The sequence below is a fragment of the Oryza brachyantha genome, chromosome 4, assembly GCF_000231095.2.
Source record: "Oryza brachyantha chromosome 4, ObraRS2, whole genome shotgun sequence".
NCBI classification, from domain to species: Eukaryota; Viridiplantae; Streptophyta; class Magnoliopsida; order Poales; family Poaceae; genus Oryza; species Oryza brachyantha.
In genome coordinates this window covers 16004773-16031639 of record NC_023166.2, presented here as the reverse complement: position 1 = coordinate 16031639, position 26867 = coordinate 16004773, and the positions used below count along the sequence as shown (strand labels likewise).

Here is a 26867-nt window from a genome sequence, read left to right as displayed (position 1 = left end):
CTTTACTACTCACCAGGAATAATTATCACTTTCTTATCTTGGACTGCAAACACCACGCATGCACCAACTAGCCTTCAAAGGAACTTCTGTACATTTATCTCCGTAAACGGAAAAAAAAAAGAAGTGGTTTTGTTACGTATACCGGCCAGAAACACAAGAAGGATGGACCATTTCCAAGCTTTTTTCTGCCTCTTTTCCCATATAAATTATCTCCAACCAATAGCCAGACAAAATGTGCAACCAAAATGGATCACACCGGATTCACGCCCGGTGCTCCCACCACCCCACAGCCTTGTGGGGCAGTGTTCTTTTTAGAATTTATAGCTATTTAATAATATAAATAATAGAATTAATTATTATTAAATTAAAAATTAATTTACAAAGATAATATAATAAACTCCTCTATAATTGTTTTTATCAAAAACGCACTGATTTTGCTGTTTAGGGGTGTAAGTGTAAAAGACGAGAAATAATCCGGGAAAGGTGCAACACAGCCTAACTCCCGGGTGCGTATCCGAAGTGCAAGGCGCGCGACGGCGCAGGAGGTCCACTAACCGTAGCCCGCCGTCCCGTCACGGCGTCACGCTCCGAAATGGTGGTGCGCGGTGGCCGTCGAGGAGCGGCAGGGTTGGCGCTGCTGCTGCGTCAGCCACGCGGCTGCCCGAGGTGGCCTGGACTCCGTCCGCTCTCCCTCCACTGGGGCAGCCGAGCGGCGCACTCGGCGAGGCGCCTCCGGATGTTGGCGATTGCCGGCAATGCCGCGGCGGCGGCGGCGGCGCGCCTCACCGCGTGCCGAGGCCAGAAGCCGTGCAAGCCAAACCGGCTTTTCGTTTGGGCTGATGGATTAGGGCCCCTCCTCGTAGGCTAAATAGGCCCAGTCGTTACATTGGTTGATTTACTCTCTGAAGCTATAGGCCGGAATATTTTCTTGCCGGGCTTGGGTCGTCACATTAGCTTCGGCCTCCGGCCCAGTTGATTCAGTTCCGAGAGAGTATTTGCTAGCTGCTTCTCATTCTTCGATGTCACAGAAAGATAACGTTTTGTTAGTGTTCATGAAAAAAACCAAGTATCATATTTACAAATAAAAATAATTTATAAATATTTATTTATATAATGTGTTGTTAGTGTTCTAAAGCAAAGACTAAAAAATAAAATACAATGAGAAAACCAAAATAAACATAACCATAAGCATAACCATAAGCAAAAATACGAGGACGATAGAACTCCATCGGTAGTATTCACTGGCGAGTGGATTTTAATCTCTTGAGGGGTGTCCTTTCATCTATTGCATGCTACTAAAATAGTTACTAAAAATTTAAATATATATATATATTAATATGAGATATATCACTTCATAAACATGCAACTTCAAATTTAATTTATAGAATCCGTAAAAAATAACAAATACGACTGTGGGCACACGTATACTATTTACAGTTCAATCTGTTATTTATGTTAAGGATTGTAGAATTCATATATAAACTTATATGTTTGTGTAGGTATATATTTATATAATCTATCCATATACTTTTTAAAAAAATTGATAATAACATCCAATAAATGAGGAGGTGGTGCTTTCTGGGTAACTATTCACTGGTAGGTGACCGGTGACTCGGTGAGGCGGTGAATATATGCACTAGCCTGATAAAAAGTGGAGGTATTTTTGCATGACGGAAGCCGAATAAAAACCGGCCGTCGCGGCGCCGCAGGTTAGCGTGATTCCGAGGCTTTCTTTTGAATCTTTCCTTTCCCTCCGGAGATAAGCAAACAAGGCATAAAGCTCAAAACCCAGAGCAAAAGCAAACAGCGAAACGAATGCGGAGGGCATCACGTCAAGCAGCTCGCTCGCTCCCGCGCGCGGAGAAGAACGCTTCAAAACCTCGCGGCCGGCGGCTTCTCTCTCGATCTCCCAAACCAAACTCCACCATCCCTCGGCTCGTCGCCGCCTCGCCGCCAAGGAGACGAAGGCCTTCCGTTCCGTTGCAATGGGCAACTGCTTCACCAAGACGTACGAGATACCCATCACGTCCGGCACGATGCGGCGGCCGACGACGACGACGACGGCCGCCGAGCCCCGCAAGTCGCGCGGGGAGCCGCCGGCGGGGTGGCGGCGGCCGACCTTCCCGAGGCACGCGGCCCCGCCGTACCGGCCGGGGTCCTCGTTGCCGGCGGCGGGGGCGATGTCCCGGAGGGCGTCCGCCGGCGGCGAGGTGGGCCCCGTGCTGCAGAGGCCGATGGTGGACGTGCGGACGGTGTACCAGCTGGACCGGAAGCTCGGGAGCGGGCAGTTCGGGACGACGTACCTGTGCACGGAGCGCGCGACGGGGCTCCGGTACGCGTGCAAGTCGGTCGCGAAGCGGAAGCTGCTGCGGCGCTCCGACGTGGAGGACGTGCGCCGGGAGATCACCATCCTGCAGCACCTCAGCGGGCAGCCGAACGTCGTGGAGTTCAAGGGCGCCTACGAGGACAACGAGAGCGTGCACCTCGTCATGGAGTTCTGCTCCGGCGGCGAGCTGTTCGACCGCATCACGGCCAAGGGGAGCTACTCCGAGCGCCAGGCCGCCGCCGTGTTCCGCGACATCATCACCGTCGTGCACGTCTGTCACTTCATGGGGGTCATACACCGCGACCTCAAACCGGAGAACTTCTTGCTCGCCAGCTCTGCCGACGACGCGCCGCTCAAGGCCATCGACTTCGGACTCTCCGTCTTCATCGAAGAAGGTCAGGGTCATCACTCAAGCCACACTACCTTTTTTTTTCATTCATTAACACCTTCCCACCGAGGTAACCGTAAAAAGTTTCATAAAATCCATCAAAATTCAAATTCTTTTTAAATTTGTTTGGATTATACTGCTGTTATCGTACCCCAATGATAACCGCGGTTGGTGCAACAACCGATGGTTTGAAAAAACCTGATTGCGAGATGAGAGGATAATACAAGTAGTCTAGCGCATCAAAATATATATAAACTTACAGAAACAGATCCTCAATGTAAATTCTCTAGTGACATGATCACTGACGCATGAGTGAGAGGGCTTACATGTTAGTGACTACGTCCCTTTGAGAGAATCTCAATCCTAAATTTACATGGTAAAATTTTCTATATAAATGCAGGTAAAGTGTATAAGGACATTGTGGGAAGTGCTTACTACGTGGCGCCAGAAGTACTACAACGAAATTATGGGAAAGAAGCCGATGTCTGGAGCGCTGGGGTGATATTGTATATACTTCTATGCGGGACGCCCCCTTTCTGGGCAGGTAAATATTCATACATCTTAATAACTTTGCATGCTACATTGTATCAAGCATTGCGGAGACAATCATCAAATTTGTATATCTGAGCAGAGACAGAGAAAGGCATATTCGATGCTATACTGGTCGGCCAACTTGATTTCAGTATGAACCCATGGCCTTCGATATCTGAAAATGCAAAGGAACTTATCAGACAGATGTTAAACAGAGATCCACAGAAGAGGATTACCGCATCGCAGGCATTAGGTAGCGCACCTGAATTGTGTTTTGCTATGCTAATATGAAGTTATGAATGCAAAAACTATCTGCAATTGTATTTAGTGTGTTGCCAACTATTTAAATGGGTGTCTCCTCGCCACAGAACATCGATGGCTCAAAGAAGGCGGTGCGTCTGACAGACCTATCGATAGCGCAGTACTATCAAGAATGAAGCAATTCAAAGCAATGAACAAATTAAAGCAATTAGCTCTTAAGGTGAGAATACTCCTTAACAGGGATACTAATATGCCTCGGCTAAAATTAATTGTCTCCTTTCTTCTCTAGGTAATTGCAGAGAACCTATCACCAGAGGAAATCAAAGGCTTGAAACAGATGTTCAATAACATGGATACAGACAAAAGTGGCACAATCACAGTTGAAGAACTGAAGGTTGGTTTGACAAAGCTAGGATCAAAGATTACTGAAGCAGAGGTTCAGAAGCTTATGGAAGCGGTAAGATCATTTCCTTTTGTGACGCTCTTCACCACATGTTTAGTTTATGAAAGATTTTACAAGTGATACTGTAATACAGGTTGACGTAGACAAGAGTGGCAGTATTGATTACTCCGAGTTCCTTGCAGCTATGATAAATAAGCATAAACTGGAAAAGGAGGAGGATTTACTTCGTGCATTCCAACACTTTGACAAAGATAACAGCGGGTAAAATAATATTTGCTGACCAATGAACATACTTATCTTGTTCACCGCCATTAATAATGAGCTATAAGTTAGACAACACTGAAACTTGTTCTGCGCAACAACCATGTTCATCCATAACAATGTTCAACATATGCTTTCCTTGCATCATTTTTTGCTTTGTATAAACTCGTTTCTAAAAAAAAGTATATAGTAACGAAAAACCATGAAAATCAACTTAGGTACATAACAAGAGATGAACTGGAACAAGCCATGGAAGAGTACGGAATGAGTGATGAAGCAAACATTAAACAAGTACTGGATGAAGTTGATAAAGACAAGGTAAAGCATTTATTATCACTAATTAGGACCATTTCCATGGATTTACTTATTTCCTCCATCGAATTCACAGGACGGAAGAATTGACTATGAAGAGTTTGTGGAAATGATGAGGAAAGGAATACAAACCTGAGGAAACTCTCTGATCTCTTTGTGACATGTTCGAGTATATGCTGCAAGTACATGAAACACACAAAAGTTAACTCCAGAACCAGTTGCTTCGACTGATGAGCTTGTATGTGTATTTGTTGATAACCAGTATGCAAATAAAAGCATATATGGAGTCCAGATATTTACCTACCTCAACTCCAGAAAACTTTACACAAACCTTTTTTCTTCTTTAATTATTACTAATTTACTTCAGTTCATTTGGAAGCGTCCATGAGTCTGTCAGGTGAATATGCACAACAGCAAAAGAAACATAAATCGCATGGTCATGCTGAAGAGATGGCTTGACCTACAAAGGAAAAAAAGTGCGAACTGGCTTGACCTTTTTTATGTATGGGTTATGGGCATAAATCTCATGGTCATACTGAAACAATCCCAATTATATCATTTGAGAAAGAACTCCGAGAAAGGAATCTGAGTCTTCAATTCATTGGCTCTTCTGTTGAGATTGCGTGCTGTCTCTATATGAGGCTCATCTTCTTCAACTGCAATTATTTTTGCAAAGTCACCATCACCAAAATAGTCCACCACCCTATTAGCAGCTTCGAGTCCAGTCACATATGCCTTTTCCTACATATAAGTAACCGAGATTCATGAAAAAAATTGTAATGACTCCAAAGCATTCTGTGACATATTATCCACTTTCCACTCACCTTTGAAAAGGACCCATGTCGGTTCACTATCCAATCACCACCAATAAACAAATTTGGTAAGGTAGTTGATCCTCGCAATGTGTACTTGTAAGAACCTGCAGGTAATGCATTTTTTTTTGGATTGGTACTGCTTGATGTATTTCAAAGAGGCAAGGAGATAGTGTAAGGTAAATAAGAGCATTGTTTTTATAAATACTCAAGATGTGGTGTGCAACTGTGCAATGAAAGAGATCATGAGTACTTAGTGTGTTCTGATTATGGAACCGTGTCACAGCATCATTTATAACCAACGCTTGACTTTTTTTTCAAGCATTATGCAGTTTAATGAGCTAGCACGGGTGTAAGCCTTGTGAATCACAGGTTCCGACAAAGAAAGAGGCTCAAAGAGCATCTAGAGCAGTACTCCTAGGCACTTATATTACAAGGTTAAAGTTAAATTTACCTGGAAGGAAGTGCATTGCAGATTTAGGAGATCTTCTGATCAAGTGTTGAATCACGGTAGCACCCTCAAAATCTTGTATGCATTTGATAAGGCGCGATGAAGCCTCAGAAACGATCTGCTTGTCATTCAGTGGCAACAAATGGATAGCATTGTACTGCAACAAGAAACTGGTAACAATAAGATGCATCCTGGAAGAAAGCACTTTAATTTGTTATGGAGGTGGTTGATTTTAAATTGATTATACAAATTCAGCCTCCACAACTGTTGTTGATTTGTCAGCATAATCCTCATAAATTGAAGTAAGGTCAAAGAATGTCCAGCCAGATGGATCATCAAGGCCAGAACAAACATTGGCAACCTTTGGAATTGTGATCTGACATTAATATCAGAAAAAAATTGTGAGAACAATGTGAATTTCTGCTTAGCAAATTAAGTATATGTTGTTATTTGTGATTACCTTTTTATCAAACCATAACTTTACAGAGATCACATCAATTGTGGACAGATGAAGAAGATTAGTGAATTCTTGCTGAGACTGTAGAAATGGACTAGAAGAAATTTAGTAGTCAGAAAATGCAAACAAACAGATATATCAAGATAAAATATGTTTCAAGTGGAGAAAAGTGTGGTTCCTCACTTAGTACATATCTTTATAGAAATCTTAGCTTCCAGGTTACTGAATGTAATTAGTTGTGATTGGTGAAACAGGCCCAGAATTCTTGCAATGACTACATCTGTAACTCATCTTATATGTACCTGTTCTTGATAATACATTGTAGTGAAGACAGTCCTGTAGCCAAAACAAATGCATCTGCTTCATGTAACTCCTCTCCACAGACAATTCCAGAGACATGTGAAGTGTCCTTATTTATGGCCAAACTTGTAGGAACTTTGTTCCCATGGAATTTTAATCCTTTTAATTCCAATGATTTCAACCAAGGAGAGAAAATTTTGTCTTCCACTTCCCCACGGCACAACAAAAAATCAGAGTTTTCCTGTAAATTTGGGAATCTATGTGAAATCATTAGAAAGAGTTTCGTTGATCAGCATAAATTTGGATGAAAAATTGAAGATAAGAAGAAAGAAAGAAAAAAGTAAAAATGAGACAGAAGAGAGACCTGATGAGAGAGCATATAATAATACAGCATCCCCAGTGTTGCAGCTGCACTGCATTGCTCCCCTGGAGCAAACAGGGCAGCCTGAATTGCTGGTTGAAAAACTTCTTTGTAGAGTTTCTGAGAGCAACCAAACATCTTAAACAGCTCTCTTGCACTCACTGCAGTAAATATGACAAGAAACATGAGGAAGAAATGATCTACTATAAATATAGCTGGCAACTCTTATAAAGTGCAAGTGCAATATGTAAAATTTCCTTACTTGCATCATATTTCATCCAAGCAGTGTCTGTGTTGTCAAAATCAATGACTGGATCAAAGCAACAAATAAGTGGTTAGAAGTGAGCTCATTAGCATTTAACGACAGAAGCTGGATAGATGGACAAGCATACCTGCTGTCATGACAGGAACTGACGTCAACCTATCAATTAAAGGAAGACTGGGGAACTGTAACAAATAAAAATTAGGATACCATGAGCATATGAGGTGATTGGGACTGGAGAGATAGGTACGCAGAAATCATACTTCTGGATATGCTAGCATTCCAAAGGGTGCTGGTAATCGGGGCTGGTCATGAAAAATGGGAAATTCCACCTGCAGGTGGTCAGATCAATACAATTCTATCAGGTTTAAGGAAGAATAATGGCCTGCAGATAATTTAAATTCAGAGCAAAGTTCAGCGTGAAACAACATGATACATGGGGAATTGGGGATGGATTGTTACTGCATGGCATGCCCTCCTCTCATTTTGTGCTTGCTATCCAAATAGATTTTGGAAAAAGAAAAGACAAAAAAAGCATGCCAATCCACAAAAATACAAGGCTAAATTCAATATGTGAATATGGTAGAAGAGAATTGCCCCTTCTGTAATACAAATGTATTAGTCTTATCAGGAAACTAAGAACAGATATTGATCCATCTAAAACTAAAATCTACGTATAAAAATAGTTTGTTTTGTAATCAAACTAGGCAAATCCATGCACATGACAATTTTGACTTTTGAATGCATTAAAGCTGAACAAACGAATTCCCTAGTAAAATGGAGAGAGAGGTACCGCAAGCCCTTGCGATGAGTAGTATGCAGCTTTAGTCGACCCTGTGAAAGGCGAGATGCCCAGCTCATCCACCAACGAGAAAATGTTACGGTATGGATACCAGAACCCTAGTGCGACATCACGATGCAAAGATTACTGAAGAACTGGCACACCAAGTATTAACAGTATAGACTGAAAGCTGGAGAAAAAAACAATACCTCTGAGACCAACCTCCTCGGTTGGGCCGCTATCCGCCCCCAGAAGCGTGACCTCGTATCCCTGATCAATGATCAATGGTAATTGGTACAGTGCTGAGGAACAAACCCACTAAATTTCTCTACTCTACATAATGGCGATGAGCCCTTTTCATTTCTAATTTCAGGAGAGACGGTGAAGCAAACAATTTCTGGAGAAAATTCCGCGCCGCACGTATGGCGGACGTGCGGACGAACGGATAACGCGAACGAGCACCACGAGCGGGCAAGCGTACGAACTCTGCCGCCGCTACGAAGAGGAGAACACGAATGTAGCAGGAATAAATCGAGCGCCACCGGAGCAGCGAGGCGGACCTGTTTGACGAGGTGATGCGCCGCGGCGAGGCCCGCCCAGCCCGCCCCGGCGACGGCGACCTTCTTCCGCCGCCGCGTCTCGGCCTCCGGGGAGGCGTCTGCCCGTACTGATCTCCCTCGAAGGCGGCGGCAGCGGAGGGAAGACAGAGGGAACCGGCCGCCGCCGACGGGCGCCGCGGCGAGGGGCATACACCGGGACATTCTTCGGCGGGAAGCTTCGGGAATCGAGACGAGAGGGAGGGACGAGTGGTCGAGTTACCCGCGATGTGTTTGTTTGCGTGCCTCACGGAAGGCGAAGTATATTTCTACCGATGCAGTTTGGAATTTGCCGCTAGCAATTTGGTATTAACTCTGTTAAACGTTAAGTTATATCTAAATTTATATAAATATTAATAAATATAGACATAATATAAATACATTGATCCATGTATATACGAAGATAAGGTCAAAATATTTTATAAGATAAAACAGAGAAAAATACAACTAATAATTTTAGTATGTATATTAAAAATTATCCCCTAGTTTGAATAACAGCCTAAACTACAAAACCGTATATTATATATCTTAAACTTTTTAAACTAGACCAATAACCTCTTGAGCATTGTTCCAAGTTGTTTTTATCTGTACACGTAACGACAGCGTTGCACTTCAATAAGTATAAGATAACCTATATGTCTACGTGTTATCTCTCTTTCTTCTCTTCCATTTATCACCACTGCAACTCACAAGAACAATTTGAGATTTACTGGGATAGGACCAAGGAGTGCACTCCCAATAAGGTTGATCACCCGCAACTGGTTGATATGCTCGGGTAGTCCCCTAGGATGTCGTGTCGGTAAGTGATAGCACGTGGAGCTTTAGTATACATAGTAGCTCGACAAGGATGTTGTCCACTAAGCTAGAAAGATAAGCTCCCTCTGTCTTCCTTAACCGGCTCCTCTCACACTGATCATCGTTAAGCTTTGTATGCATCTACTGCCACCACTCGTGTATGCTGTCATCGGGCTCCAACCTCCGCCGCACCACATGGCCATCGTGCGTCATCCGTTCAGGTGACCCCGCCCAAAATAACTTAGTACTCCCTTTCTTTCTTCTCCGGCAAGCGATGTCGATGATAATGAGGCATACCTCACCCACTGTCGTCTCCTTCCTCTCTTCCCATAGAGCTTAGTCCATTGCCCCTCTCCCGCTCTAGTGCCCTCTCCAAGTAAGCTCTAGCTCCGCCACCTCCAACACCCTTCATAGGGTGAGCTTGAGCCCCATCCTAAACCTTCCCTAAGCAAACACATGCTTTGTTCGGCTCTTCCCAAGTGATCTCGAGCTCCACCCTCCAACATTCTAACCAAAATGAGTTCTCGAGCCCTACCATCGGCCATAACCTCAAATGTCCCTCCTAAAGGAGAGCTCAAGCTTTTCACCGGCCCTCCCTAAGAAAGCTCAAGCTTCACCGCCTTAGTGACATCATCGAGCGAGGCCCCGAGCTCAGGAGTTGCAACGCTAGTCGATAGAGACAAATCCGCATATCTAGATAGGTGTGGTTCGCTATGTAGTGAGCGGGAGATGGCAATGGTGAACTCTCCCGCCAACGCTAAGACCGAGGTTAGGCAAGCTATTGGTAGCTAGCAGCAAGTGCTAAGGTTGGAGAAGATCTACCAAAAAAGAAGGAAAACAAAGAAGTGGCTAACATGGAGGTCTGTAATTTTTAAAACCACATCAATCAAATTGATGTCATTTACATGACACATAAGACTAGATTAACTCTGAATTGGATATGAGGTATTTCGTCTGGGTTGACGATATTAATATTAGTCTTATAACTTAGAGGGATAATTTGAAATAACGATATTTCAAAGTAATTCGACACTTGCTTATCTTATTTTAGAAAGCTCTGATGCTTTCTATATGACAAATAGAGAAGAAAAACTATAATAAAATTATATATATGTATTATTAGCATTTATAAGTCTACCAACTAAAGTTTATTTATTTGGCATGACTTTGGCTTCAGCTCCCTTTGTTTCTTGAGTTGAAGTTCAACCAAATAGTTTTACCTTATTTTAACAATAAAAACCGAGCCACTTGAACGATAAAAAAAAAAAAGAATGACGGAGTTAAGTTCGCTACGCTTCGTACTCCCCTCCAAGAGTTAAATTTTGCATCAAACGTAGATCAATCTCAGGTAAGAGTAAGACCTTTACTCTATTTTTCTTGTGAAGGGAATGGAAGTGGAACGTTCAACCAGCCACTGGCAAACACCAGAAACTATAGAACAGTCAACTCTACGCCACGCCGCTGAACTGAACCCCTCGTCGATGAAAATGGCAGCCATTCTTCCTGGGTTGCTCGCCGTCGTCGGCCTCCTCCTCTGCGCCCATGCCATCGCCGGTCCCGCGACCTCGACGCCACCGCCTCTACCTGTCCTCCCCGTACCCTCCTACGCGCAGCTGCAGTGGCAGCTCTCCGAGATGGCCCTCTTCCTCCACTTCGGCCCCAACACCTTCACGGACTCCGAGTGGGGCACCGGCCGCGCCAGCCCGGCCGTGTTCGCGCCCTCCGCGCTCGACGCGGGCCAGTGGGCGCGCGCGGCGGCGGCGGGAGGGTTCGGGCGCGTCGTGCTCACGGCCAAGCACCACGACGGCTTCTGCCTCTGGCCGTCCACCCTGACGAATTACTCGGTGGCCGCCTCGCCGTGGAAGGGCGGGGACGGCGACGTCGTCGGCGAGCTCGCCGCCGCCGCGCGAGCCGAAGGTATCGGGCTGGGGCTGTACCTCTCGCCGTGGGATCGGCACGAGCCGGTGTACGGCGACACGGTTGCGTACAACGAGCACTACATGGGTCAGATGGCGGAATTGCTGACCAGGTATGTTAGCACTTGCGATCGAATTGCAAGATCATTGTCGTGTTTGCCAATGGGGATCTTGCAGGTCCACTACTGAATTTTGGATTAAGGACGTGGAAAGCTTCGATCCAGATGTGGTTGTGCCCTTGTGGGATCCAAAACTAGCATTGCCTTTCTGCTTATCCTTTGCAAAAATTGGTGGTCAAAAGTAGAACTCAGCTTAATTTGTGTATCAGTGGGTTTATATTTAGGAGGAGTCAACTTAATTTGTGTTATTTAGTCGAAGTCACTACACTTTTTTTTCCTTTGAAAGACTAAATCACTACACTTATTCTGCAATTGTCTACGATGGTGGAATGTTTAACCCTATGCAATTATTTATGATAGTGGAATGTCTAATCCCTGTGCATCTGTTTCTCTGCTTTGATTTCCGAGAACTACATACACTTAATTTGTTGCAGTGCGTGTTTGGATTCCTTTGATATGTCTTGTGGTCAACATAAATATTCTCCTGAGTAAGATTCTGACTATACAAGTACAGGTATGGAGATGTGGAGGAAGTTTGGCTTGATGGTGCAAAGGGAGAGGACAAAGACATGGATTATATGTTTGATGCCTGGTTTGCACTTATACATCAACTCCAGGAAAGGGTTATTATCTTCTCAGATGCTGGACCAGATACAAGATGGGTAGGAGATGAAGCAGGGGTTGCAGGTAATACTTGCTGGTCTCCTTTAAACAAGAGCATGGTGACGATTGGAGACATCATTCCTGAGTAAGTAACAGTTTTATTAAGCTGGGGGCAAACAAAGTGCTCCTTACGTGATTACTTCTATTAAGATCTTAATGGATTATATCCCTACTGCCTGGATAAAAATTTTGGACTTGAAATTCATTGTGGCATATCTGTAGAATACCTTGCTTCTAAAGGGCTCATGTAGTCTTCTAGTTACCTAAATTGTTCTCCAAATCACATCAATGAAATTTTAATTGTCAAGTACAAATACTTTTTGGGGATCAAGACAACTGCTTATTAGTGTACTTCAAACATAGTGCAAAGTCAGAGATGTATCGTGCTTAGGACCAGAAGCATTCCTGCCAAGTACAGTATTGTAGTATTGCCCCATCTATCTGCACTGATAACTTAAGTTTGAGCAATTACCTATGTCCTTGCAAAAATACCTAATGATGACCTCCCAAAAGAGTAACTAATTGTAACACCCAAACAGTGTGATTTCTTCTCTTTGAAGTCAAGCAATATTACTTATGACAAAATGCATGTGCATGCACGGACGTGTGAGGAAAAGACTGCCACTGCAAAGCCTGTAACTTTTAATTTCTTTCCTCAGAAAGGAAAATTTACAGTGCAAATAATAGATTAAGTGTATGTGGTTTAGATGTTACACTCCCTTAGAGAAGGGAATGAGCCGCAAGAATGCCCACAGACTTCAATAAACCCATGTCCCTGTGCAGTACAGAAGTTGGAATGATGCTCTTGACAGTTGATACATTGGCTAATGTATAGCATGACATACTTAAAATTTGTCTACATGAGATATACTGTAATTATTCCGTGCTTCTGTCTTTGTTTTGGACTTTACATCTCATATTATAGTTCTACAGCCTGCATTGTTTTGAATTTGATAGACTTTTGATGGAGTAGTTTGCTTGTTGTTGATGAGCATTCTAATGTTTTAAAATTCATTAGTCTACTTACTAATATGCTAATTTCACTATCAGATACTCACAAAGTGGGGATCCTTTTGGGCAAGACTGGGTTCCTGCTGAATGTGATGTTTCCATCAGGCCAGGTTGGTTTTGGCATGCATCAGAGAAACCAAAAAATGCTACAAATCTGCTTGACATATACTACAAATCAGTTGGTAGAAACTGTCTACTCATATTGAATGTCCCCCCAAATTCATCTGGCCTAATTTCTACTGAAGACATGCAAGTCCTTCAGGAATTTACTGAGATTCGGAAGGCAATTTTCTCTCTGAGTTTTGCTGCCAATGCCACTGTTACAGCTAGCACCGTGCGTGGTGGCCTTGGCAATCAGCAGTTTGCACCCTCCAATGTGCTTCAGGAAAGTATATACTCTTACTGGGCTCCCGAGGAAGGGCAGACCTCCTGGGAATTGCTCTTTGACCTCAAACAATCTACTTCATTCAATGTGATCCAGCTCCAGGAGCCTATCCAGATGGGACAACGTGTAATCACGTTCCACGTGGATTTATTAGTGGATGAATTATGGCAAACAATTGTTGAAGGCACAACAATTGGTTACAAGAGGCTGCTTCAATTTCCATTCGTCGAATGTCAATTTCTGAAGCTATCAATTGACAGTGCACGAGCAGATCCACTGATCTCATTCTTTGGCGTTTTCATGGATCCCTTCTCAGTCATATATAGCTTGGAGAATCATGAAGAAACCATCATTGTTAATAGTAGTGAAGTAATAAAGTCGAGGACAGGCCATTCTTTTGGAAACAAGAGTACTGCCACAATGTAGTATTGTAGTGGCGGAGTACAGCAATGTAAAGTGGTATTTCTTCATACTGCCAAGAGAGCACATGGAAGAAGAATACATGTATGTTAGATTTTTTGTTGTAGTTCTTCACCGACTGATTCAATAAGCCCATGACATTCAATGATGAATCGTGTGTATATATGCTTCTCAGAAAAAATCGTGTATATATGTTTCTCGGTCGGTTTTGCTTGTCAAAGCATCCTCAACTAAAACACTCCGTTTTTTCTGCAAATCGTGCATAGTTGTATACTTCTTAAGATATTGAGCAGCCCTTCTTAAGATATTACTAGATGGTGCTGAATGACTGAATGAAATTTCTACAGTACTTCCAGTTCAAACATTTGTCTTAAAAAAATGACAGCATTATATACATGCCATGACTAGTTAGTTGAAGCAAATGTTCCTAGTTTCCTACCATACCATGAATCTACTTGATTTGATTTTTCTTGGGAACTTTATTAACAACTGTTCTCAACCATCATCAATGGATCGCAGCAGCCAGCAGATAGTATGCTCTCAAGCAGTCATGCTGCTCCAGGTCTCACGTCTCACCGTCGCCGGCGGCAAAGCAGCCCAGAGACATTACATGGGGTGATCCTTAAACGGCATATTTATATAAAAAACAATTTATAAATAAAACTTATAATGGACTAGTGAAAAATCTGCGTGTTTGTTTAGTTTATGTTTTTTCTCAAAAGTTACCCTCTCCGTTTCATATTATAAGACATCCGTTTCATATTATAAGACCTTTATGGTTTATTTATATACGTCTATATATCAATGCATATATTTTATATATGTATCTAGATTCATTAGCATACATATGAATTTAGGCAATGTCAGAAAGTCTCGTAACATAGAATGGAGGGAATAGTTTATAAGCCAAAACAAAGAGGACCTTAGTGTATTTCTGCGACGTGTGACAATAAAATAAAGATTTTAGAGAGTACTGGTGTGGACATATAAGGACGTAGATGGAGAATATTGGTTCAGACTGAAAAACAATACATGTGTACGTAGAAAAGAATATTGTATGAGCTTTCGGAGGCCCATGATTTGAAATCAATAAGGACATTTTCAATGGTAGAGCTTATTATAGACTCTTATATGATCTATGTCAGTAACAAGAACCAATTTATAATGATACGTATAGTAGCGGATCTAGCTAGCGAGATTGCGGGTCGGAATAAGTTAGATAGAGATTTAGCCCCCTCTTCTATTGATCTTTACTATAAAATTTTAGGGGTCTTCGTGGGGGCTCCAACAACTTTAACGGGGATAGCGGGGGCTCGAGCCCCCGCCGCCCCATGTTAAATCTGCCCCTGGATACGTATAAAACTAGAGTCAACTATGTTTCTTCACTAATGTAATAAAATATTTTTTATTACACTACTTTCTATTTATCCACCCTCGTGCAACTAAGTTTCCTTTAATAAGTACTAAAAGTCGACTCTAAGTCACCTTTTCTCTCTCCTTCCCTCTCTTTTTCTTCAAATCACCAAATTTACTTACATATAGCGATTAAGAGAGTCGACTAATAAGCACGTGCCATAATATTAGTAATCTATGTTAAGATAGCATGATCTAGTTCAATCTTTTTGTTAACACGGTAGCCCCTTAAAAATATCTTTACACTAGTATAAGTACAGAAGCAGTGATATATTCTATAGATTTTACGATCTTAATACCTAGTCAAAAACCACTCACTCACACTGTGTCTCCGAATTTCACAAAATCTAACAATAATGCAGCAAAAACCAAGGATATCCAAACAATTTTTAATAAAAAAACAATATTTGATTTGATTTTCTTAACTCAACCGAAAAATTAAGCAGATTTTCATTGATCCGACGTGAGAAGTCTGGATTTAATGAAATTATATATTTCCATCCGTTTTGTAAACCCAACATATATGCGTGAATTAGATATTCTACTTTAGGAGACGAAAATTAGTGTAGCAAAATAAGTCCCGATCCCCTAACCAGTTGATCATCCTCCACTTTCAATCTGCAGTACATCGGCAGTTATGCACACACAACCCAAAAAATACTATATAATTTAATCAGAGTAAGTTATCAACAAAATAATACTCGTAAAATAGGTTTCGCCAAAATATTACTTTTTCATCTTTTGTAAATTGAAGGAATTTAACACTGTTTTTCTTCTTGGTTATAGTGGACGAAACACTCCCGTTGTGGAGAAAATTGCATATCTACCGTTAAACAGAGGGGTTCGCTGGAATGCCATTATATAAATAGGTTTCGTCCAAATACCACACAAATACTCGTAAGGTTTGCTATTTTACCATTTTGGCTGTTAACTTCATTTTAGTGCTTTTTTTCCTAATTTGTCCCTCCAACTCATTTTCTCCATCTGGGTCACACATACACTATTTATACACTATTTGCTCCTATTTTTTATCGTACAAGAGGCACGCGATGTTGACGCTCTCTATTTTTTCTCATCGCACAGAATGGCATATTTTCTTTTTTTATTTGTCGAAAATGAGTAAATAAAAAAATACAGTGAGAATGGAGAAAAAATACACGTGTGATAAATAAAAAAAATATACCGTCCTGTACGATGAGAAAAATGGAGAGGTCAACGTCACGTGCCTCTTGTGCGATAAAAGAATTATGAGCAAATAGCGTAGGTGTGACATAGATGGAGGAAATAAATGGGAGGGGCAAATTAGGAAAAAAACACTAAAATAAAGTTAACAGCTAAAATAATAAAATAACAAACCACACCCACATTTAAATGACATCTAGATGAAACCCATTAACATAATGGTATTGTAGTGAATCCCTCCTTTTGGGACGGTGCCCTTTGTGTGCTCAGCTGTATCCAGAGAAGGGGCTCGAACAGTCGAACAGGCAAACGAACCAGTGCCGGCCAGGGCTAGGGTTGCGAGCGCTCACGCCTTCTCCGCCGTACCGCCGGCCTCGCGCTCGCACCTCTCATGCACAGCGGCGGTTGACGGCGACGGTCCAGAGCGGCGCTCGCTCTCCCCCGTACTAGCTCCACCACGCGCTCCTGTCAGCCGCGCGGCAGGGTCCACGACGGCGGTCAGCAGCGTCGCTCTCCTCAAGTCAGCTCCCTGCGCCGCTCCGGCCGGCCGGCCGCTGACGCCGCACCGGCACGTACGGCGGGGGTACACGACGGCGCTCCCCCAAGCCAACTCCACCGGGTCCTGCCGCCACACCGCGCACGCCGACCCATGCTCCGCGGCGCTCGACGGCTCCAGGTTCACGCACCCTTCCAGCTCTCCCACCGGTCCGCCTCCCTCCAGCACTTATCTGTTGATTGGATGTTGAAGACGTCGGCAATGGCGAATCCCACTTCCGGATTAGTGTTTTGGCGAATCCCCGTTTTGAGGATGTAGCAAATTTCTCCAAACAACCAGATGGCTCAGGCTCGCACCGTTCCCATCCCCATCTAAAAGCCACCAGATTTATCAAGCAAGCGCACCGTCGAGGCCGCCGGCGACCATGGTTGACCAACCACCTCCATACACACCCCTCCCCCTCCTCTCGTTTCCCCCAAACCCCAACCCCTCCCAAACCCCCGATCCCGCACCCACACCTACCCTTGTCCTCCCCAACCCCGCCTTCCCCAATAAGCGCAAGCGCACTGGGTTCCGCCGCAAGCTCCCCTCCGGCTCCCCTGCCCCCCCTGCCACCGTGTCTCCTCCCGTGCAGCCGCCACCTCCTGCCTCCAGCTCTGCCGCTGACGATATCATAGTGATCAATCGGGAGCCGACAGCGGAGGCCGTCACCGCACTCACCGCCGGCTTCCCGGCAGACTCCCTGACCGACGAGGAGATCGAAGCCGGCGTGGTCTCTGACGTGGGTGGCATCGAGCAGGTGAACTATATCCTCATCCGTAATCACCTCCTCGCAAGGTGGCGCGAGACCTTCAACTCATGGCTTGCCAAGGAGCCATTCGCGCCGCTCATCCCACCCCACTGCGACCACCTCCTCAGCGCTGCTTACTCCTTCCTCGTTTCCCATGGTTATGTCAACTTTGGCGTGGCACCTGCCATCAAGGAGCATCTCCCCAAAGAGCCCACGAGGCCCAACACTGTCATCATTATCGGTGCTGGCCTTGCGGGTCTCGCCGCGGCACGGCAACTGGTTGCGTTCGGGTTTAAAGTGATCCTCTTGGAGGGCCGCAAGAGGTGTGGTGGCCGTGTTTACACCAAGAAGATGGAAGGGGGTGGACGCTCAGCTGCTGCTGACCTCGGCGGCAGTGTGCTTACCGGCACATTTGGGAACCCACTGGGCATTGTGGCAAAGCAGCTCAGCTTGCCGATGCACAAGATCAGAGACAAGTGCCCACTTTACAGGCCTGATGGGTCGCTAGTTGATCCGGAGATAGATAAGAAAGTGGAGGGTACATTTAACAAGCTTCTTGATAAGGCTAGTCTTCTACGGGCATCGATGGGGGATGTGGCGATGGATGTCTCGCTTGGCGCAGCACTCGATACGTTACGGCAGACGGACGGTGGTGTCTCCACAGAGCAGGAGATGAACTTGTTCAATTGGCACTTAGCAAATCTGGAGTATGCTAACGCAGGATTACTGTCAAAGCTGAGCCTTGCATTCTGGGACCAGGATGATCCGTATGACATGGGTGGGGATCACTGTTTCTTGCCTGGCGGCAATGGGAGGCTTGTGCAGGCCCTAGCAGAGAATGTGCCAATTGTTTATGAGAGGACAGTGCACACTATACGTTATGGAGGGGATGGGGTTCAGGTTGTTGTCAATGGTGGGCAGGTGTATGAAGGTGACATGGTGCTGTGCACTGTTCCACTTGGGGTTCTAAAAAATGGGGGCATTAAGTTTGTACCTGAGCTACCTCAGAGGAAACTTGATAGTATTAAAAGATTAGGCTTTGGGTTGTTGAACAAGGTTGCAATGTTATTTCCTCATGTTTTCTGGAGCACTGACCTTGATACCTTTGGACACCTGACTGAAGACCCAAGTCATCGTGGGGAGTTCTTTCTGTTCTATAGTTATGCAACAGTGGCTGGTGGTCCGTTGCTGATGGCACTGGTTGCTGGTGAAGCTGCCCACAACTTTGAAACCACACCCCCAACTGATGCCGTCAGTTCAGTTCTCACGATACTAAGAGGTGAGACTTATGTCCTACCATTAGATTTTTTTTAAATTGAATATGACTTATCTGCACAAGGTAGTAATTCAATGCCTCACCTAAGTAACTGTTGCAACATATTATTTGTTCCATTAGCCTTTGCAATTGCACTAAGTAAATATATGTATGTTGTAATGATGTGTTTGATTGCTAAAAACTTTGGTTTTCTGTCTAAAAGATGATTATTGTGTATTCCAGGTATCTATGAACCACAAGGTATTGAGGTCCCAGATCCTCTGCAGAGTGTTTGTACTAGGTGGGGCACAGACTCCTTCAGTCTAGGTTCATATTCTCATGTTGCTATTGGAGCATCCGGAGATGACTATGACATACTAGCTGAAAGTGTCGGAGATGGGCGGCTGTTTTTTGCTGGAGAGGCCACCACAAGACGTTATCCAGCAACAATGCATGGTGCTTTTATCAGTGGTCTGCGGGAGGCTGCAAACATCACTCTCCATGCCAATGCACGAGCAGCAAAGAGCAAGGTTGAAAAAGGTCCATCAATGAACACACAGGCTTGTGCTGCTCTGCTCATGGACTTATTTAGGCAACCAGATTTGGAATTTGGTAGCTTTTCTGTCATTTTTGGTGGAAAAGCTTCTGATCAAAAATCCCCGGCCATTCTGAAGGTGGAACTAGGTGGCCCTCGAAAGAAAGGTGCAACTGAAGGGGGAAAGACAGATCAGCACCACTCGAATAAATTGTTGTTTCAGCAGCTCCAATCACATTTTAACCAGCAACAACAACTTTATGTCTACACATTACTATCACGACAGCAGGCTATGGAGTTAAGAGAGGTTAGAGGGGGTGATGAAATGAGGTTGCATTACCTCTGTGAGAAACTTGGTGTGAAATTAGTTGGTAGGAAAGGTCTTGGTCCGGGAGCTGATGCTGTGATTGCATCCATTAAGGCAGAGCGGAACAGCAGTAGAACTAAAACCAGACCATCAAAATTGAAAATTGGAATCCCTAAATCTAAATCCTAACTTTAGTTGCGCTATGATCCTGAACTACTGATACTTCAATTTAGAAGCATGACCGGATGATTTTTCTTTATTCTGTCAATCATATTTCGACCTGGCAATATGTTTTTTGTTCGCATGCATCCTGTGCTGATGTGCTGGCACTGTCCCAGGCCAATCTGGTATCACATTTCTGGTGACTGTTAGATGGTTAGATGATACAATGGAACTAACTAGATTTGGAAATTTCCCAGATTTATGACCACGTGCATCTGTAGGCTATATTTGGTCGCAAAACTTATAACTTTGTAACGACAGTCAGAAATTATTTATTCCTGAAGAATCTTGCAATCAAGATTCCTCGGATTCACATGTGATATCTGCTAGCTGATGTAAATGATTTGGTGATTGAATAAAACAATTTGAAAAAAACGAAGAAAAAAATGATGTGTTTCTCTTCCATTCTCCACTTTGTAGTTAAACTTGTAGGATGTGTTCTTTGCTCCGAGCAGCAGTTCAGGCAGAAAGCTAATTGATCTACGGAACTCTGTTCAGTGCTCACGGAACAAGGTGCGGTACTATAAATTACAATTTGTGACCATTCAGACAATGATTGACCAGTCCACTTCCATGAAGAAACATGATTAGCAGAGATCTAGCCATCGTACAAACTGGAAGAGAAATGAAATGCTCGCGTTGTAGTAATGATGATGGTACTCTTTTCTTGGTTTTGACACAAGACGAGAGAAAAACAGGTACACCAATTCTGATATAATGCTTTATGTCATTAAAGGTGACCAAGATCAACAAACACCAACATAAACTCTTGAATTGTCTCAGAGTTTGATAACGAAGCATAAAAATTAGAAAAATATCAATGTCAGAAAAGAGATACAGCAAATATTGTGCATGCTAACAATGGCCTGGCAAATTACTTTCAAGAATGAAGCCATAGCCGATCATGCAGTCTCTCTTCTCCTGTACCAAGCATCTCATCGACCTTCTCTCCATCCCGGTAAAAATGGAAGGTTGGGGTGTATCGGATGTTTTGTGTTGTTTCTGGGCATTCATCAATATCAGCATAGATGAAAGTAAGATTCTTGAATTCATTGCTGAACCTGCAGAAGGGTGGAAGGATCTGACTGCAAACACGGCACCTGTATAAATGGAAGGCATGAGTAATTCACAGAGCTAATGGCCCAGTGGGTAACAGTATCCTATATGTTGTTAACCGATAACAGTAGAATTGCTATGCAAATTCCTGGCCATATAAATTTGACTTGACACTTCTGATATATAGCAAAAGACGAACCGATTTTCGCAGAAGGTAGATAAGTTAAACTGCGGTCAAACCAATTTAGAAAAATAAATGTGTAGTCCCAAGGAAGTTAAACGTCCATGGGTACTTCAGAATAATCGATTTACAGGTCCAGAAACTCTTACTCGCACATACATACTAAAAAGACTACCGTTAACATCAAAATAGCTGTTGGTTACTCAATTCAACCCAAAGGAAAGGTCCATGCTAGTATGCAGTCACCAAATAGTCCATAGATTGACGAACCGTTATCTATACTTACGGTAACTAAAATCTGCACACCTTGGATCGTGAACTATTAAGCGACAAATGGAAAGAGAGGTTGCATACCATGAAGCACCATAGTTGATAACAGCCTGCAAAAGAAGAACCCAAAGATTTCAATCCAAAATAATCTCCTTGGCTTCAACAAAAGTTTATCCATATCACATTAGTGGAGCAAATTTCCTCGTGTTTTTCATTTTCATTTTGTAGATCAAGTTGAGGTGAAACTTAATCAAGAAACAGCACAAAAAATAATAATAATTATCACAGTTCAATATTGTCCCTGCCAATTGCACCCAGGTGGACCAGGGACAAAACTTTGGCGATCTGTAAACCAGTTCAAGCTGTCTACCCTCGGATAACACTTGTTCCATGCGTGCTCTGAAAGGAACGAATAGATAAAGTTTCCGAGGCGGATGCAGGGGTGGGGCAGCCATACTTACGGGCGATTTGGACGATTTGAGGGAATCGAGCTTCTGCTTCAGCTGCTGGTCGCTCCCGGCGCTTCGTAGATTGCCGTGGGAGCTGCCCGGGAGAGACACGCCAGTGCCCTCCAGGCCTGTCTTCTTGGCCTCCCCCTTCCCGTTGCCATCCTCCCCCATCCTTCCTACCTTGCTCCGGCTGTTCGGAGTCGAGAACGGCTTCGCTCCGCCGGAGGACGGGAGGGAGGGGACGGCGAGCGGCGGTGGCGGTGGCGCACGACGGCACAACAAGAGGGGATGAGGGGTCGTGAACCAGCGCATCCGATCTGATCCAGCCCAATAGCCCATATGCTGATCTCGTTTTGTGTGGCGGCTAGGCCCACGAAGCCCGGTGACTCGCTCGGTGGAGCCCGCGTTCTGCACGGACGCGCTGAGGCTACCGCAACCCAGCAAAACATGAATACATGATACACGCACGCAAAGCAGTACAGAGGACCGTAGTTTTTCAACTGACAAGCTACGCGAACATCCCGTACGGGTCTGAGATCGAGCCACCCAGTCAATGCCTTTTTTGTGAGGTGAGGTTGGGACGTTGGGTGACCCAACCCCCTCCAAACCCATCGTGAACCCGCGGCGGCGCTTGACACGATCGCACACCGCCGTCCGCCATCGCTGTCCCGCCTTCGTCAAAACCACCTCAACACAAAAGGAGCACGTACAGGCAGTCGGAGAAACCGTTGGTCAGTTGGCCAGTTCACCTCCTTCCTACTCGCATCTTCTTTGGCACCCCATTCCTGCCGTCATATGCATGGTAGTCACGTCCCGCTCGGCTGCTGCTGCTGCTGCAAAGTACTACGTGTACTACGGCCGCGTAATTAGCACGACCAATGTCTTCACCAAACCAGAGCCGAAACCAAGGTCGAGACCGATCTACCACTACTGAATCAGCACTGGTCGATGGATGGTTTGTTTAGCTTTGGCGCGGTGAAAATAGCCGGCGGGGCGGGCGTGCGTGCGTACGTACGCCATTGCAATCACGGCTTCAATTCAATTCGGTGTGCGCCCGCCGTTGCATTGAATGGCATCCCGCGGGAGTTTGGTGAGAGCCGCAGCGACCGGCAGGCGGGCGGCGAGCGGAGCACGCCCGCGCTCGTTTCGATCGATCCACCGGGCGCGCGGCACCGCGCCTGACCCAACGGCCCCTGCCGGCAATTTATGGTCCGCCCGGACGCTGGAAAAATATACTGTACTGCGCATGCACTTGCAGCTGGAGTGACTGGCATTTCTGTAGCTACTAGTGGTTTTTTTTTTTTATAGTAGATCACTGCAAGAGTGGCAAATTAATTGCCATCCATCGCCTTGCTTCTCGGGCAGGTTCTATATAAGCTATGCCTCGCTTCTCTCTCTCGATCTCAGGCAAGGTGTTAGCTGGCCACTGGCTACTCGCACAGTGACACACACACACACACACACACTCTGATCCATCCTTGCTGCTATGGCTGGCTAGCTAGCTGCTCGCCCGGCCCATGCATGTGAGCTCAGTTATTGAACGCCCCGCGCGATAGATCGATCGCCAGTAGCAGCGCGCGGCTCGGTTGCTTGATTGGTGGTGGTGGCGATGGAGGCCGGGGCGTGGGCGGTGGTGGCGGCGGCCGCGGCCGCGTACATGGCGTGGTTCTGGCGGATGTCGCGCGGGCTGAGCGGCCCGCGCGTGTGGCCGCTCGTCGGGAGCCTGCCGGGGCTGGTGCGGCACGCGGAGGACATGCACGAGTGGATCGCCGGCAACCTGCGCCGCACGCGGGGCACCTACCAGACGTGCATCTTCGCCGTGCCGGGGCTGGCGCGCCGCGGCGGGCTGGTCACCGTGACGTGCGACCCGAGGAACCTGGAGCACGTCCTCAAGGCGCGCTTCGACAACTACCCCAAGGGCCCCTTCTGGCACGGCGTGTTCGGGGACCTGCTCGGCGACGGCATCTTCAACTCCGACGGGGAGACGTGGGTGGCGCAGCGGAAGACGGCGGCGCTCGAGTTCACCACGCGCACGCTGCGCACCGCCATGTCGCGGTGGGTGTCGAGGTCCATCCACAACCGCCTGCTGCCCATCCTGTCCGACGCCGCCGCGGCCGGCGCGAGCGTCGACCTCCAGGACCTCCTCCTCCGCCTCACATTCGACAATATCTGCGGCCTCGCGTTCGGCAAGGACCCCGAGACGCTAGCCCGCGGCCTGCCGGAGAATGACTTCGCCTCGGCGTTCGACCGGGCCACCGAGGCCACGCTCAACCGCTTCATCTTCCCGGAGTGCGTGTGGCGGTTCAAGAAGTGGCTGGGGCTCGGCATGGAGACCACGCTGGCGCGCAGCGTCCAGCACGTCGACCGCTACCTCTCGGCCGTCATCAAGGCGCGCAAACTGGAGCTCGCCGGTAACAACGGCAAGGGCGACGCGTCGTCGGCCACGCCGCACGATGACCTTCTCTCGCGCTTCATGCGGAAGGGGACCTACTCCGACGAGTCGCTGCAGCACGTGGCGCTCAACTTCATCCTCGCCGGCCGCGACACCTCCTCGGTGGCGCTCTCCTGGTTCTTCTGGCTGGTCTCCACCCACCCCGCCGTCGAGCGCAAGATCGTCCGCGAGCTCTGCACCGTGCTTGCCGCGTCGCGCGGCGCCGACGACCCAGCATTGTGGCTCGCCGCGCCGCTCAACTTCGAGGAGCTCGACCACCTCGTGTACCTCAAAGCGGCGCTCTCAGAGACGCTCCGCCTGTACCCCTCCGTGCCGGAGGACTCCAAACACGTCGTCGCCGACGACGTCCTCCCGGACGGCACGTTCGTGCCGGCGGGGTCGTCGGTCACGTACTCCATCTACTCCGCGGGACGCATGAAGACGGTGTGGGGCGATGACTGCCTCGAATTCCGGCCGGAGCGGTGGCTGTCGGCCGACGGCACGAAGTTCGAGCCGCACGACTCGTTCAGGTTCGTGGCGTTCAACGCCGGCCCGCGCATATGCCTCGGCAAGGACCTCGCGTACCTGCAGATGAGGAACATCGCCGGCAGCGTGCTCCTCCGCCACCGCCTCTCCGTGGCACCGGGCCACCGCGTCGAGCAGAAGATGTCGCTCACGCTGTTCATGAAGCACGGGCTCCGGATGGAGGTGCGCCCGCGCGACCTCGCGCCGATCGTCGACGAGCTCCGCGGCGTCGGGGAGTACGCCGCCGCGGCACGCGCCACCGCGGCCTGCGCGTAGACGATCATGCATGCGCCATGGATCGTTCGACGAAGTCAATTGGAAAATGGCAAAAAAGAAAAAAATTATGTAGATACACGAGGAGTCCAAGATAGTAGTAAGTAATTACAGGGTTTGTTTGGTTGGTGAGGTCATTTAAATCACTTGCTTTTACAGCTTATTACCAGTCGATAGAGGAAATGTCTAAAGAAAACTTCCAAACTTAAGATTCTAGATCATGTATGATTTGGTTGTGCAGCCACCAAAATTAAGGAGCAATAATAATCTCCTGTGTAACCCAAAACGGGAAGCCCAAATTCGTCTGGGCGGTTTGTATTAATGTGCCGCCAATTATTGTTAGCAAGTTGCTTGTTCAGATTAATTGTTTGATAGCAACGCATTGATCACTTCATTCAGTTCATTTTCAGTGCGTGCTCACCGTTTAGCTTCCTCTCTTAGAACGAACGAAGTCTCGATCGATCAACCATGTCGATGCACATGAACACAGTGCGGTGGTCACTTTCCATGCAAAGATCTCTCAGGACTTCCCGCGACGCATTTGGGCAGTTCCGTCGATCTACTAATTAATCATCTTCGCAATCGGCGTTTCAATGCTGCCGCTGTCTGCACCGTCTTCTCTGGTGAGCTACCTGCGGTTCCGAGTTCCAATGAATACACTGGCTCATGAAAAATCTGTGATGGGGATGTCACTGACAGCTCCTTGGGTGCCCTTCCCCTTCGTTCATTGGGTAGAGCATTTGGGCTTGTACGCCTGACGTTGCTGTCGCAGAGTACATGCATATAGTTAATTAGTGTATTATTAAATAAACATTTTTGCTATTGATTAAATGTTTGATTTTTTTATTATTCTGTCAAACACGCACGTAGCACATAGGGGACTAAGGGAGGGCGTGTATTTTTTTAAAAACTTGCGTCTTAAATGAAACCATCCTTTTTCGGTGAATGATTTTGCACAGCTCTTAACGAATCAAAGATTGGGGTCTTATTTGTAATACAGAAAATTGATAAAAACATATCTCGTCCTTATTATTTCGTTTATGTTTACGCTTATAAGCAAAAATTTCAACTGTCAACCTTAAATTTAGGGTTGACTTGGAAAGGATTTTTTTAGCACAGTTTATTTTTCAGCCTTGTTTTTTAATCACTAAGAACACATATATAAAAATTTTATTCACAAACTATTTTTTATTTACAAATATATTGTTTCGAAGCTAAAAGATGGGCCCCTCTATATAATTGATCCATTCCACCGTTCCAATAACCCTACAATTAGCTAAAAAACTTAAATTAATTAGTACTATTTTTAAATCAATTTTTTATTTAAAAAAAGCACATCGATTTGCATGTGAAAAATGAAGGAATAAAAGTTAAAACGATGGAACAGAACATACCCTAAGTGAAGCATAATTTCTCCACCCATAATTTCACATTCTAACGTGGGCGACAAAGTTCGGAGTTGTAACATTTATCTGACGAGAAGAGTTAATGTTTTTTCTTTTCCCAAAGATTTCGATTAGTATATCGACAGTAGAACCCGATCTCATACATCGAATCTCTGTTGCGTAGTCTTGTATATAGTGGAGAAAACTTAGGCTGCGTTCATTATTGATTATGGATTTTATATTTTCAGAAGTGTGTTTTCTAAACTAATAAAAGACATGTTTGGTG

The 26867-nt window shown here is 45.6% G+C and overlaps 5 protein-coding genes across 5 annotated transcripts; 3 read left to right on the top strand and 2 right to left on the bottom strand.

Annotated features, from left to right (window-relative positions):
* Positions 1-1939: 1939 nt before the first annotated feature.
* On the top strand, positions 1940-4793 carry LOC102708152 (calcium-dependent protein kinase 12). The gene is made up of 8 exons (XM_040523141.1): positions 1940-2727; positions 3121-3258; positions 3346-3498; positions 3614-3726; positions 3796-3963; positions 4043-4170; positions 4389-4488; positions 4559-4793. The coding sequence occupies exons 1-8, from the start codon at positions 1986-1988 to the stop codon at positions 4616-4618; spliced, it is 1602 nt and encodes a 533-aa protein (XP_040379075.1). The 5' UTR covers positions 1940-1985; the 3' UTR covers positions 4619-4793.
* A 218-nt stretch (positions 4794-5011) lies between these two features.
* LOC102707867 (15-cis-phytoene desaturase-like) lies at positions 5012-8751 on the bottom strand. Its single transcript, XM_015836779.2, has 13 exons — positions 8467-8751; positions 8116-8176; positions 7919-8025; positions 7389-7457; positions 7256-7310; positions 7126-7173; positions 6867-7024; positions 6505-6743; positions 6206-6296; positions 5993-6121; positions 5749-5902; positions 5307-5401; positions 5012-5223 (listed from the first exon to the last, which is right to left on the bottom strand). The coding sequence occupies exons 1-13, from the start codon at positions 8665-8667 to the stop codon at positions 5038-5040; spliced, it is 1593 nt and encodes a 530-aa protein (XP_015692265.1). The 5' UTR covers positions 8668-8751; the 3' UTR covers positions 5012-5037.
* Positions 8752-10681: 1930 nt separating this feature from the next.
* LOC102720698 (lysine-specific histone demethylase 1 homolog 3-like) lies at positions 10682-20386 on the top strand. The gene is made up of 5 exons (XM_006652575.3): positions 10682-11326; positions 11847-12080; positions 13046-13813; positions 17740-18971; positions 19191-20386. Exons 1-5 carry the CDS (start codon positions 10686-10688, stop codon positions 19976-19978), a joined length of 3663 nt encoding a protein of 1220 aa, XP_006652638.3. The 5' UTR covers positions 10682-10685; the 3' UTR covers positions 19979-20386.
* A 311-nt stretch (positions 20387-20697) lies between these two features.
* On the bottom strand, positions 20698-22306 carry LOC102720136 (thioredoxin-like 3-3). The gene is made up of 3 exons (XM_006652573.2): positions 21980-22306; positions 21603-21628; positions 20698-21111 (listed from the first exon to the last, which is right to left on the bottom strand). Exons 1-3 carry the CDS (start codon positions 22304-22306, stop codon positions 20892-20894), a joined length of 573 nt encoding a protein of 190 aa, XP_006652636.2. The 3' UTR covers positions 20698-20891.
* Positions 22307-23303: 997 nt separating this feature from the next.
* On the top strand, positions 23304-25560 carry LOC102719856 (cytochrome P450 86A22-like). Its single transcript, XM_006652572.2, has one exon. It carries the CDS (start codon positions 23577-23579, stop codon positions 25197-25199), a length of 1623 nt encoding a protein of 540 aa, XP_006652635.1. The 5' UTR covers positions 23304-23576; the 3' UTR covers positions 25200-25560.
* The last annotated feature ends 1307 nt before the right edge of the window (positions 25561-26867 follow it).